We start from the raw sequence: 13,524 nt of genomic DNA, 5'->3' as shown, positions 1-13,524 counted from the left end.
TTGAGCATTAAGGATCTTCTTCCTGCCAGGATCTACTGCGACACAGGACCTCGCTTCATACAATAAAATGTAAGGATAACGAACAGTATTCAAGCTCCAAAGCCCATTCAACCAATGAAAATCAGGATCAGTCCCGACATGTACCTTTAGAACACCAAAGGTGAATCAGGAGCTATGAAGGACAATTTCCACCGAGGATCGGTCTCCGCATTTGGACTTTGACCCCGGAGGTAAGGATCAACTTGTTATAATTCCTCGACTCTAAAGCAGACATTCTTACCACTGCGCCATACTCATGTTTGAGTTCTACATTTACACATGCGTATTCAAGTGTTATTTTGTGAAATAATACGTCGTCGAGCTACTATTAGAACCAGAGTAGTTTGTAAGAAAGTGTCGGACAATATCATATTTGTGGACAGCTAGACGGCCATTTCGATCCACCCTTAAAGCTGAACACGACTCGTAAATAGGCATACGCCTTTTGTGATAGCATTATCTACGAAACATACTAGGGTATACTCGTCGCATTCGTTACACCTGACTGCTTTATTGTCACAGGTATCGGCGTGGAATGGCGACCCGTGTTCGTGCTGGTTATCTTGCATTACCTTAGTTTATATTTTATTTACGTTATTTCAGTTACGTTTATCTATGTTGTTTGTATACTGCACTGACGTATGTACCTATAATTGTAAATTTATTTGGTATCTTACTTCCCTGCTTTAGACGAAGTTTTACATTATTATTCTCGCTACCAGGTCATGTATAGCATACGTCCGTCTACACCGGTGTCCACTGATTACACTGACAAGTCTCTAATTCTTGCCCTATCAATAGGAGCCTGCAGGGTAGCGAGTCTCGAGAATTAAAATGGCGGACACAATACTTTTACGAATCGTGTTCAGCTTTAACTTCACAGAGTTGTTTATTTCCTATCTAAAAACTATGAAAAATTACTACAACTAACTTTGAGAGCAATTAAAACAGAGCCTATGGAAACTTTTTTCTACATGTAAATCAACCTTACTTGTCTTTTATTTATTTTTCAACCAATTAAAATGTAAACAACTTTTTTTTTCAAATTGTCTAAATATATACAGCGACTCACTTATCAGCAAGAAATGTTACTTGTTTATTTTTTCCATCTACATGTATATATAATTATACAAGAGTAGTATCATCATGATAGTTTATATGAAAAAAAAAAACGCTTCAAAATTGTATAATACTCAAATTCAACAAGATATATTGTACAACATAAGAATCCCGCCGTAATATTAGCCTTCTTATTAAATCTATTTCGTACTAAGTTATTTCGACCCTCTTTTGATGTCACAGGATTTTGCAAAAAAAAAAATTTTTTTTTAAATTCATACCAAATAAAACAATATTTTTGGAAGAATGCTTTTCAAAGGATGTAAGGATGAATATAATACATTTATTGACTGAGCTCGAGGGCAACATGCGTTAGTCCTAACGGCCTCAGGCAGACAGTTTGGTTCTTGAGTCCGACAAAACGCATTTTGCCCGAAAACTCTGTCAGTAAATGTTTTGTTATACCTTTCATGTTATTTTCTTTTTTGACATACATGTTTTTGCACTGTATGCGTGATGAAAAATAAAGTCTGTCACTGATTAACACCAGCGAATTAAAATGAGATTAAGCTCCGCTCATTTTGTGATGTTAGCGGTCCAACATCTCACTCAGCGGTCCAACATCGATTTTTTTTATGCCTGCTCAGCAAAACATTAAAAGTGTTAAAAGTGTTAAGACTTTTTTTTCGTATAGATTTGTATAGGAACACATTTTTAAAGGTATAACAATGTCAAATAAAAGAATTTTACAAATGTATATTTTTTTCTTTATATAGTAAATAAATCAATCTGTAAGAAATTTTGACAAGGGAAATAACTCCTTCCAGAGTATCGTCATTCAGGCATTTTCTCTTTTGTACTTCTAATGTTAAGTAATCTTCGTATTTACAATTCAAAAATATCTTATAAGTAGCAAGTATTTTGAAACTTTCAGAATAAGAATGATACATTTGAACCAGATTTTACATAATTATTATTGCAATGTCTATAAAAAATGTAAGATTTTTGAAATACGTCTGTTTATTTATGTTTCTCATCTTAAATAATATGGCGACCTATATAATTTTTTTTGTTTCAATTGGTAAAATTAAAGTATATTAAATGAAAATAAATGCAGTTTTTAGCTCTACTGGTCAGAGTCCAGAAGAGCTTATGCGATAGTAATGCGCCCGTCGTCCGTCCGTCTGTCTGTAAACAATTTTTCAATATGCTACTCCTCCTACAGCTTTGGTCCGATTTCAATATAACTTGGCACATAAGTAGACTACACTAAGATACATAATTCTGTGCATCGTTTTTTTTATTTCAATGAACGGTGTTGCCGTGGTTATTAAAAATAGAAATTTCTTTGAAATTCTTTCAAAATGCTACTCCTCCTACAGTTTTGGTTCAATTTAAATATTACTTGGCACAAAAGTAGACTACACTAAGATACATAATTCTGTGCATCGGTTTTTGATTTGGATGAACGGCGTTGCCGTGGTTACTAAAATTAGAAATTTCTGTGAATTTTTTTCAAAATGCTACTCCTCCTACAGTTTTGATCTGATTTTAATATAATTTGGCACACAAGTAGACTACACTTAGTTACAAAATTCTGTGCATCGGTTTTTGATTTCGATGAACGGTGTTGCCTTGGTTACTAAAAAAAGAAATTTCTGTGAAATTCTTTCAAAATGCTATTCCTCCTACAGATTTGGTCCAATTTCAGTATTACTTGGCACAAAAGTAGACTACACTAAGATACATAATTCTGTGCATCGGTTTTTAGCTCTACTGGTCAGAGACCAGAAGAGCTTATGCGATAGTAATGCGTCCGTCTGTCGTAAACAATTTTTCGTCCGTTTTGGTCTGTCTGTCCGTCTGTCTGTTTTTAATTTCGACAATTTTTTTCAAAACGCTACTCCTCCTACAGTTTTGGTCTGATTTCAATATAACTTGGCACACAAGTAGACTACACTAAGATACATAGAATAGTGCATCGATTTTTAATTTCGATGAACGGTGTTGCCATGGTTACTAAAATTAGAATTTTCTATGAAATTCTTTTAAAATGCTACTCCTTCTACAGTTTTGGTCTGATTTCAATATAACTTGGCACACAAGTAGATTACACTAAGATACATAGAATAGTGCATTGGTTTTAAATTTCAATGAACGGTGTTGCCATGGTTACTAAAATTAGAATTTTCTGTGAAATTCCTTTAAAACGCTACTCCTTCTACAGTTTTAGTTTGATTTCAATATAACTTGGCACACAAATAGACTACACTAAGATACATAGAATAGTGCATCGGTTTTTGATTTCAATGAATGGTGTTGCCATGGTTACTAAAAATAGAATTTTCTGTGAAATTCTTTTAAAACGCTACTCCTTCTACAGTTTAAGTATGATTTCGAAATAAGTTGGCACACAAGTAAACTACACAAAGATACATAAAATAGTGAAATGGTTTTTGATAAGTACAAACCAGTAGAGCTACAGTCTCGACAGAGACTTCTGGTTGATTTCAACAAGCATTCTGAGAGTATTGCATAAGCAATACATGTCCCCTACCGGGTTCCCCTTTATCTTCAGGATGTCATCTTTTAATGTGCAAAAGTCATGTCCTAGGTTAAACTGAAAGATTTTCAAGTTGTAAATGCCTTAAATGTAATAAAATAATAAACATTAAGACGACAATTCAACTCATTTATCCATCGTCTTTTCCTTGCTTCATATTTTTGTCGACAATCGGAAGTTAGCGCAGTTCGAAACCGATCTTAATTAAGCGATTATGAAAAATATTCAAAATGCCATGATTCTGTCAAAAATCAATGAAGCGAAACGAAATTCAAACTTGATCTGTAACTCATTAAGATACACTCACGTACCAAAATTCAGCTCAATATCTGCAAGCGTTTAGAAAAAAATGCGGAAAACCAAGTGGGACAGACTGACGGGGACAGACAGACGAACAAACAGACAGACGGACGGACGGACGGACGGACGCAGACGAAACCTATAGTCCCCTCCGGTTTCACCGGTAGGGGACTAATAATCGGTTTTGCCGTGGTTACTAAAGATAGGAATTTCTATGAAATTCTTTCAAAATGCTACTCCTCCTACAGTTTTGGTCTGATTTTGGTATAACTTGGCATACAAGTAGACTACACTAAGATACATAATTCTGTGCATCGGTTTTTGATTTCAATGAACAATGTTGCCATGGTTACTAAAAAAAGAAATTTCTTTGAAATTCTTTCAAAATGCTACTCCTCTTGCAATTTTGGTTTGATTTCAGTATAACTTGGCACACAAGTAGACTATACTAAGATACATAATTCTGTGCTTTGGTTTTTATTTTGATGAGTGGCAAGGATCATTTTTCTATTTATTGCTGATTTAAAGTCTTAAGTCCCAACTGCTACTTTTCTCTTCCTTTGTTTTAAGTATAAACCAGTAGAGCTACAGTCTCGACAGAGACTTCTGGTTTGAACTTGTAACCATTAAAACTGTGAGGATGGAAAAACCTTATAATTAATGTGTTATAATTAGATAATTGAAGTCTGAAAAAGTAAAAAAAAAAAATTGGAAAATTGTTAGCCCATAAGTGGTTCCAATCGATGCTTAAAGTGGAGAGTGTATGATGTGAACAAACATGAATCTACGGATGACTGCATATTTCTTTGACTACCTGTGGCTTTATTGCCCTTTACATTTGAACTTACATTGTGCCCCCCTCACCCCCCCCTCCCCCTCCCAAGGGGTCATGACTTGAACAAATTTGAATATACACTACCTTAGAATGCTTCAATATGAATATGACTATTTATTTATGGCTTTGCCTTTCTTGAAAAGAAAAAAAGATTTCTTTTCTACATATTTCTGTGCAAAACTTGGATTCCAGATTGTGATCCCGCCCTATCCCCAGAGTTCATGATTTCAACAAACTTCAATCTACATGTACACTTCCTAAGGATGCTTCCATATAAATAAGAATAATTATGACAATGCTTTTCTTGAGAAGAAGATTTTAAAAGAATTTTCCTATATATTTCTATGTAAAAGTTTGTGGCCCCACCTACCCCTGGAGGTCATGATTTGAACAAACTTGAGTCTACACTACCTGAGGATGCTTCAATATAAGTTTTATCTTTCCTGGCACAGTGGTACTTGAGAAGAACAATTCTAAAACATACCACCAAATTCTCACGAATTCTGAATTATCTCCCCTAAAATAAGGGCATGGCCCTTCATTTGAATAGACTCTAACAAGAAGATGAAAATGTGAAAAGTTTACGCCAACAACAACGACTACAATATGTCGACGACGACAACCGACGACGGACAAATTTAAATGAGAAAAGCTCACATGAGCCTTCGGCTCAGGTGAGCTAAAAATTCTGCATTAATTCTTTTATAGAACATCATTCTATATTTATTCACTTATAGGACATCTGTATTTATTCACTTATAGGACATCAGTATCATGCACTTACATGTATCACTCATAGAACATGATTCTGTATTTGTTCACTTATAGAACATCTGTATTTATTCATTTATATAACATCTGTATTTGTTCATTTATAGAACATCTGTATTTGTTCATTTATAGAACATGTTTCTGTATTTATTCACTTATAGAACATCTGTATTTATTCATTTATAGAACATCTGTAATTATTCACCTATAGAACATCATTCTGTATTTAGTCACTTATAGAACATCTGTATTTATTCACCTGTCACTTATAGAACATCTGTATTTATTCACCTGTCACTTATAGAACATCTGTATTTATTCACCTATCACTTATAGAACATCTGTATTTATTCAAGATTCTAAATCCACATTGTCATTCTCGTCTTCTAGTGGATCGTGCTCGGGAATAATAAAATGGTCCTCCATATTACCACTGCTCTCTGTGTGGTGGTGTTCACCTTCGATTTCATCTAACAAAACTGACGACAGATTCACGGGTCCCTTCCCCTTACCACGGGACTTTGTCTTACGTAAGTTCCGTTTCCCAATGGCGGGTATATGTCCATGTATAGCGTCCTGTTCTGACCCGGAACTAGACTCTGTAATACTACTTCCGCTGTTACTTTCACCTCTCACGCCGCCCCGCTCCCCTCGGAGTCCCGTTTTATCTGACTTGAGTTGTCGTAATGTCGGACTGCTGATTAAGGATGGTTTGGTGACGTCAGTAGACAGCGCGCCTCGTACTGGTCCATGCATTATAAATGTGGGTTTTGTGGGTAATTCCGGTTTTTTGGTTGCCTTTGGTCCCTGTGGTTTGGTCTTGGTCACGTTTTGTGTGATCTCCGGGGACGGGTCTCGCTGAATGGTTTTCTTGGCTTTTGTTGTGGAGTTCTTCATGGATTCCGGGGAGTCCGGATTAGAGGAACTAGCGTCCGCGGATCGGCGTTCTGCGTCACTTCCTTCTGTATGTACGTTCGGTTTGAGATTTAATTGATTTAGATCTGTAATTTCGGATTTGTCAACATGTAGGCATCAATTAGTTTATCATGATAGATTTCTGTGCTGGTTGTGTTAGACCTTGTCAAATGCCCATCATCAAATTAGTCTTAACAACTTAATCTATACCAAATTAATTTTGAAAAAAAAGGCTGGCCATCAAACGACATATGTTATAAACTGACCAGCAGTTCTTCTGTCTAATCCCCAAAGCTGCTTAATAGAGCAAGATACATGTAGCTAGCCTTCCTACATTGAACTCATTAATTAATCTTTAACTGGATTTGTCTAATTACTACCAAGAGATGAATGGGTCTGCACTATAATTTTTTTTTTAAACATATAAAATACTCTCATTTTTTTTTTTTTTTTGGTTTTAAATGTCCGACATTTTAGTATGTAATTCATATGGACATGCTGACATAAAATTAGTTTTTAAATTAATAATATTACATAATTATGATTATCAATATCAAATTAGTTTTAATTACTTTTCATCATTCATTTCAAAACTTAAGTCAACAAGAGCTATTTTTAATCAAACAGGCTGTGGGATATAGATAACGCCAATGCTTGTCAATAGCTCCTCGCACTCAAAACCCATTAATTTCTCTCTAATTTGACATGCAATTTTCTGTTATCAAAACTCTTAGCAGTGTTTCTCTAACATACATTATATTTGTTTTAGATTGCTGTCAAGTATATGCTTAAAAAAAATAAGTATTTTCTTGATTTAACACTTTTTTAATAAGAACAGTGCAATACTCTTACATTATTTGGGATGTGTAAATGAATAGTAAAAAGACACTTTTTTTTTTTTTATATTCACTTAAATTAAAGGTCACAGTGACCTTTCTGCATAAACTGGCCAAGTTTGATGATTTTCTTATGGTTTTCTAGTTGGGTTTTTCCATATTTGGCTATAACTTCTTAATTAAAGGTCAGAGTGACCTACTTTTTGTGTGCGACACACCTTGTCATATGACAAAGTTTGGTAATCCTATATTTTATGAGCCGGAAACGAAAAAGCTAACAGACAGACGGACAGACGGACAGACGGACGGACTAGCTCCAAATGCGACCAAATATATATTTTTTTAACTTTAATTTTTATGGACATCGCTGCATGTTATCATGACATCCTTACCTACATCCCCATTGTGAGTCTTAGCTTTAGCAGTATCTTTTTGGTTGTCGTATGTCTTAAATATATATTTTAAACTGTATACATTTTAAAATTGCACAGATATGGGTATTTAGTCTAGGTTTTTTTTAGGTCTTAAATAGGAAACACAATACATCATCCCATCTTATTTCCAAGGAAGGTTATCCCATTCACAGTTTACTCAGTCGACATAAACTACCTGATTTGATTTTCTTGATCCCTAGACAGGTCGTGTACGCCGATGTTATCTATCTTCAGAAGCTGGGCCAGGTACGGTTCTGCTGAGCAAAGGTTGTCCTCAATCTGATGGACGCGATGTTCTAATCTCTCCTCATCTGGTACCTATCACAAAACACAATCTGTAATTCATTTTTTTGTCACAATGAGTTATGGTGTATGATGGTGTCACAATTCAAAAAGCACGAGGTTCAAGCAACATACTTAGATTTAAGTAAACTTTTCATTCGTCTGTAAATTATTCATTAAATATTATATTATTTGCTAAATTTCTAGATATCAACACATTTTTGATGCAATATTGAAAATATTAACATTTCCGTACAATGTTAAGAGTGGCTTAATGGTCTAGAATCGGAAAGTAAGAGTAGGTTCGAATCCTACTATAGGACACGGAGACCGGACATTCGGATGAGACGGAGGTCCCGCGTGTTGCAATAGGTGTTGGCACGAAAAAGATCAGATCCTCTCCCTGCTCAATAGCTTTGAGCGCAGAGTATAGGACGAAACTTGCAGAAGTAGATCTTCTCTTGTACTAGGGGTTCGAATCCCAGTGTGGGGCGTGGAGACCGGTTCTTCGGATGAGACCGTATTAACCGGGGTCCCAGTTTATGCTGGCACGAAAAAGACCCATCACTGTTCTATGGCCATGAGTGCTAAGTATATGTCTTTGAAGCTCTCCGATGTCAAGTGAGAGCGTCTCCATATGAGTTAAAATTTCTAGAGAGGGACGTTAAAAAATAAACACACATCACAGTCGAAAGATTTTAAAAATAACATTTTGAAATAAACTGAAAACCTCAGATCCACCACTAGATATCCCATCATCCCCTGCAGTGTAAGTTCCGTCCGAGTCTGTGAAATAGTTGTTAGGTTTCTCTGGTAGACCGTGTGATCCAGATAAACCGGATATTCTGAAGAACAGTTCCTCTACTTGGTACTCCACCTCAGCCATCGTGAATTCCTGTACAGAAAGATGGAGCTTTTACCTGGGATGTATTTATATAAAATGTCTCGACTCTAATGAACCTAGTTTAAAACCTTTTGCCTACAAGAAGAATTTGATTTTTTATCAATATTTCAGCAAATTAGAACCTCTTCTGACGGGTCGTAACAGTGGATGATTTTTTAATTAAGATTAACTAATTAACTACAGACACTTAACTACAGTTTTCTAACGATGAATTTTCAGAAACTTTAAATCCAAAGTGTATATACAAACTTTTTCCCCATATTTTAATAATTATTATTAATAATAATAAAAGCTGAAAACTGGCCATCGATACAACTATGGTATAGACTCATTAGATATAGCAATGACTTGAGACATAACATCGAAAGACCAATGTCAAGGGAAAGGGTAAGGTTAACGAACAGTGATCATCTAAAAAAATCTATATAACAAATTTAAAACTATGAAAATTTACTAAATGATACGAGATATTTTATTTAAATTAAAAGATAGAACTATCTTACAGGTGGAAGTGTATTATCCGGTTCTATTTCCGGTTCACTGTTTACATCAGAGGTCGACCTTCCTGACATCTGACGGAGCATGCGCCAATAATATGCGAATGTTTCAGGGCAACAAAGAGCCGACATTTTATGTTGACGTCTCTTGTTTACATGAAAGCGGTACGTAAGAAAAACAACAACCTGAAAGAGACATGAAATATAAAAGTATTATAAGTAAAGATGTGTATCGATAAATTCTACTGAAATGTATTATTGAAATAAAAATCATTTAATCTTCATCTAACTCAAATAGTGAATAAACTGTTATGAAAAGGTGAACAGAAATAACAGGTCTGTAATGAAAAAGGTAGACACTCACATATGCTGTTCCCAGACCAAGGCTTAACACTGTGCTGAATAAGATGAAAATCCGGGTAGCGTGAATGAGCGAGGGTTCTGACGTCAAGTCGACATATCGCCCAGAAAAAATGGCGGAAACAGTCAAAATGCTGCTCCAAAAATCCACAAAACCGTGGAAGAAGGCCCGAAATAAGGCGTGTCCGAGGGAAGCAAAGGCCAGTAATAGGATTATCATCAGAACCTTCAAGAAAATAAAAATTTACATGTTATGTAATAAATGTAAACTTTAGTAGAATCTCCAAATGAAAGTTTACAAATTGGTAACTGTTTAAAACTTAATTTTCAGTTTTTTCTGAAAAAAAGTTGTTGAGGGACTTAAACTGTTTACAGATAGGACATCAACAATTTTTTTTTAAAACTTTATTTTCAGAAAGTAGTGAAATGCTAAGGGACGACAAAAAGAGACAGACAAACGGACACTTTTGAAACCGAAAATCCTGCTTAAGCTTCGGGCTGCAGTGGGGAGATGAATACATACTTATATGCATATTCGTTTCCATATTTAATCTTATAGTACAACCAATAAAATATTATTCGGTTTGTCTCCTGTCATTACCGCTAGAAGCTTCAGTTCTTTGTGAGCTCGACTGTAGATTCTGCCGAACAGAAGAAACATCCTCTCGTAGCGTAGAAGCCGAAGTGATTGTAAGATGACGATAAACATGATAAAGCCCACCATACAACGCAGCATCTGGAAATGAAATATCAAATGGATGGATTATAAAATAACTGGAACTAGAGATTGCAGTGTATAGAATAGAAATATATGCATATAACTTGATTACCTCGAAAACTAAAACGACTTTCCATGCATATTATAAAATATAAATGAATTAAGATATAAAAGTTGAAAGTTCTAACAATAAAAATATGTACCTTTTTAAAAGAAAGTAGCTCTTGAATTTTATTTTTTTTAATTTGATACCAATTTAAAACGTGAGAAATGACAGACCTCGTCCCAGAACGTAATGAAGGAAACGTCAACGAACTCTTCATTGTAGGTACTCTGTTGTAGCTCCAGGACGTCTGACACAAGAAAGTATCTGTACACACTACATCCTATGTAGGTCACCGACACCACACAAAGGATACCCTGAAAAAATAAATAAAATCTGTAGACTCTACATCCTATGTAAACCACCGACACCACACAAAAGATTCCCTGGGTAAAAGGTAAAAGACAAAAACAGGTTGATAACTTTTAAATCCCTTTTTGATTTTTTTTTCTTCTGACATGTATTACACATTATACATTATTAATCATTTTGACACTTGACAAATCTTAATGATAACATTTTTTTTAAATAGGCAGTTTCACCACATATGATCCACATATGCATTGCCTTTCATTTGAGGCTTCTATGAGGATCATATGTGGCAAAGATGCCTGTATAGCCTACCTGAAGGATTTCCCAGCCACATTGAAGGAAACTCGAACGGAGCTTAATGGCCTGGCAAACCACCATCTTCAATCGCCACACGGTTAACAAGATGAATATCACCTGAAATCATAGGTTGTGGTTAACTCGAGGACAGTACTTATATTGTGATATTATAAGGTATCCATATCTGCACTTAAATTATTTGTCTTCAAACAGAATGCAGCCATCATATGAATATTTGTGGAATAATGTTAATAATTAGAAAATTGAGAATCCATAGAGTTTTAATTTGTAAAAGCACCTGTCATGAAGCATAAAAAGAATCATAACGTATTATTTTTATCTTTAAAAATCACCTATTTTTTTCTATTTTAAATTTGTTGTGTATTCTAGGATATGATCTACAACGATCTTCATTATGCTACATTTTCGTTTCATGTTTTTCCATGCACACTACATGAAACTTTATGTCCTTCATGATTAACCTAAGGATAGTACCATGTATACTAATGAACTCGTAATTTAGATAGCCGTATCATTTTCAAGCGTCTAAGAGGATATATTTCTCCTCCTACGCTTGGATCCCACCTCTAAAATTACCAAGGATCCATGTTCTATGTCCATAATTGTGTGATGCCTTGATTTTTAAATCCTATTATCATTAACAGACTCTGACATCTCCTCACATTGACGGTTACCTCACAAAACAAGACGAAGTGGTCTGCCCTTGATGTGTATCTATAAAGATAGGTAGAGCTGATACTGTTGCTAGGAAACACTCGACCCGTATCCGGTATTTCTAGAAACATGATAACGGAAGTAAACAGACCAGAAGGAGGGTGGAACAGAGTGAATTCGATGAAAACTGCTTTAGTATACACGTCTATCCAGTTTGTAGAGGTTAAATTTCGTATTTGATTCCAAGCTTGATGTCTGAAAGAGAATGATATAAGGACAACAGGACGTTATCATTTACTTTCTTTATTTATTTTCCGGTGAAAAAAATGATGATTGATTGAATGAATGCAGAAAAATCATCAGAAAGTACACAAAATTAAGTTAGTTTTAATATTGCAAAAGTCACAGGGGGTCGCAGTGGATAATATAGAACATCTGCTCTATAGAGTCACAAAGTACAGAGTTGTTCATTACATTTTAGGTTCGAATCAACAACGGGACATGGAGACCAGTCCTTCAGATGAGACTGTATAGACCAAGCTGTATAAACCGAAGTCCCCTTTTGCAGTAGGTGCTAGAACGAAAAAGACCCCTTACTGCTCAATGGCCCTGAGTGCCGACCATAGGATAAAATTTGTTGCTCTCCGTCGGCAAGTTGTGGCGTCTTCCTTATGAGTGAAAAATTCGCGAGAGGGGCGTTAAACAACATTGAAACAAACAAAATATTGCAAAAATTAAGATGAGGAACTTCTGAATGAATGTCCCCAAAAGATATATATTCCAAGTTTAAGGTTTGATAATGTCTGCTAAGTACCTTGAGTGATCTAACTTAAGAACGTATCCTGAGTTGTCATAGATACCATGGCGCCCAAACAACAGGTAAGGTGAAGTTTTCCCGCTATAGGTGTCGTTATCTCCATCTTGTTCACGTGATGAGGATAACTTTCTACACTTTAGAGACATATAAGGGAGTGAACTCATGTCAGCACACCCTCTCTCTTCTTCCTTAACTTTTCTTAATTGCACGTCTCCGATTATATAACTAGTTCCTTTTAAAATCGGTTTCTGCAAGAAATAAAGTCAATTTGAAAGGAAATAACGAAACACCTTTTTAAGTGTTTTACATTTTCCAACACCTTTACGTAAATTATATCTACTTTCTTCAAAAAACAACTCTTTCACAAAGGTTAATGCAGAACAACCGTTTTTTCGCATTCTTCAAACGTTTTTTAAAACCAAAGATTTTTAAACCCCATAATTTCCCTTGTTATTCTGATTTATCTTCTTTATTTTAGCCCTTTTCTGCTCTCTGTACTTTATCTGAAGCAGCTGTCATTGAGAGCTTAGTAATTTTCTTTTTCATTTAATGGTTCTGATTTTTGATAAAAATATATTTGCTATTTATGACGCTTGTAACACAAACAAAACAGACCTGCTTCCTGCCTGAATTACTGACGTATATTTTGTCTATCAGAGATGTTGACGCCCATTCATACCACTCTTCTCTACTCTTTATGGAAGCAAAGTTCGGACTGCCTTCTCTGAAATCGGAAAGCGTACCGATCAAAATATACTATCTAAAAAATTATGTCCTGCCGCCGAACAATAAATATCAAAATTGGCT

At 35.2% G+C, this 13,524-nt stretch overlaps 1 protein-coding gene across 1 annotated transcript in view; it reads right to left on the bottom strand.

The window, feature by feature from the left end:
- Nucleotides 1-5,510: 5,510 nt before the first annotated feature.
- LOC134245086 (polycystin-1-like protein 1) overlaps nucleotides 5,511-13,524 on the bottom strand; it is an 81,207-nt gene continuing 73,193 nt past the window's right edge. Inside the window, 12 exon segments of the mRNA XM_062727352.1 lie at nucleotides 5,511-6,568; nucleotides 7,711-7,784; nucleotides 7,928-8,070; nucleotides 8,765-8,929; nucleotides 9,442-9,621; nucleotides 9,800-10,021; nucleotides 10,397-10,531; nucleotides 10,793-10,933; nucleotides 11,241-11,342; nucleotides 11,921-12,155; nucleotides 12,715-12,965; nucleotides 13,333-13,441. Coding sequence (XP_062583336.1) covers nucleotides 5,919-6,568; nucleotides 7,711-7,784; nucleotides 7,928-8,070; nucleotides 8,765-8,929; nucleotides 9,442-9,621; nucleotides 9,800-10,021; nucleotides 10,397-10,531; nucleotides 10,793-10,933; nucleotides 11,241-11,342; nucleotides 11,921-12,155; nucleotides 12,715-12,965; nucleotides 13,333-13,441 — 2,407 coding nt within the window. The 3' untranslated portion in view covers nucleotides 5,511-5,918.

This window comes from Saccostrea cucullata, unplaced genomic scaffold, assembly GCF_032062105.1.
Source record: "Saccostrea cucullata isolate Sc308-1 unplaced genomic scaffold, CSIRO_AGI_Scuc_v1 ctg556, whole genome shotgun sequence".
Taxonomy (NCBI): Eukaryota; Metazoa; Mollusca; class Bivalvia; order Ostreida; family Ostreidae; genus Saccostrea; species Saccostrea cuccullata.
Note: the sequence above shows the minus strand (reverse complement) of the source record. Positions and strands in the feature narration are given on the sequence as shown.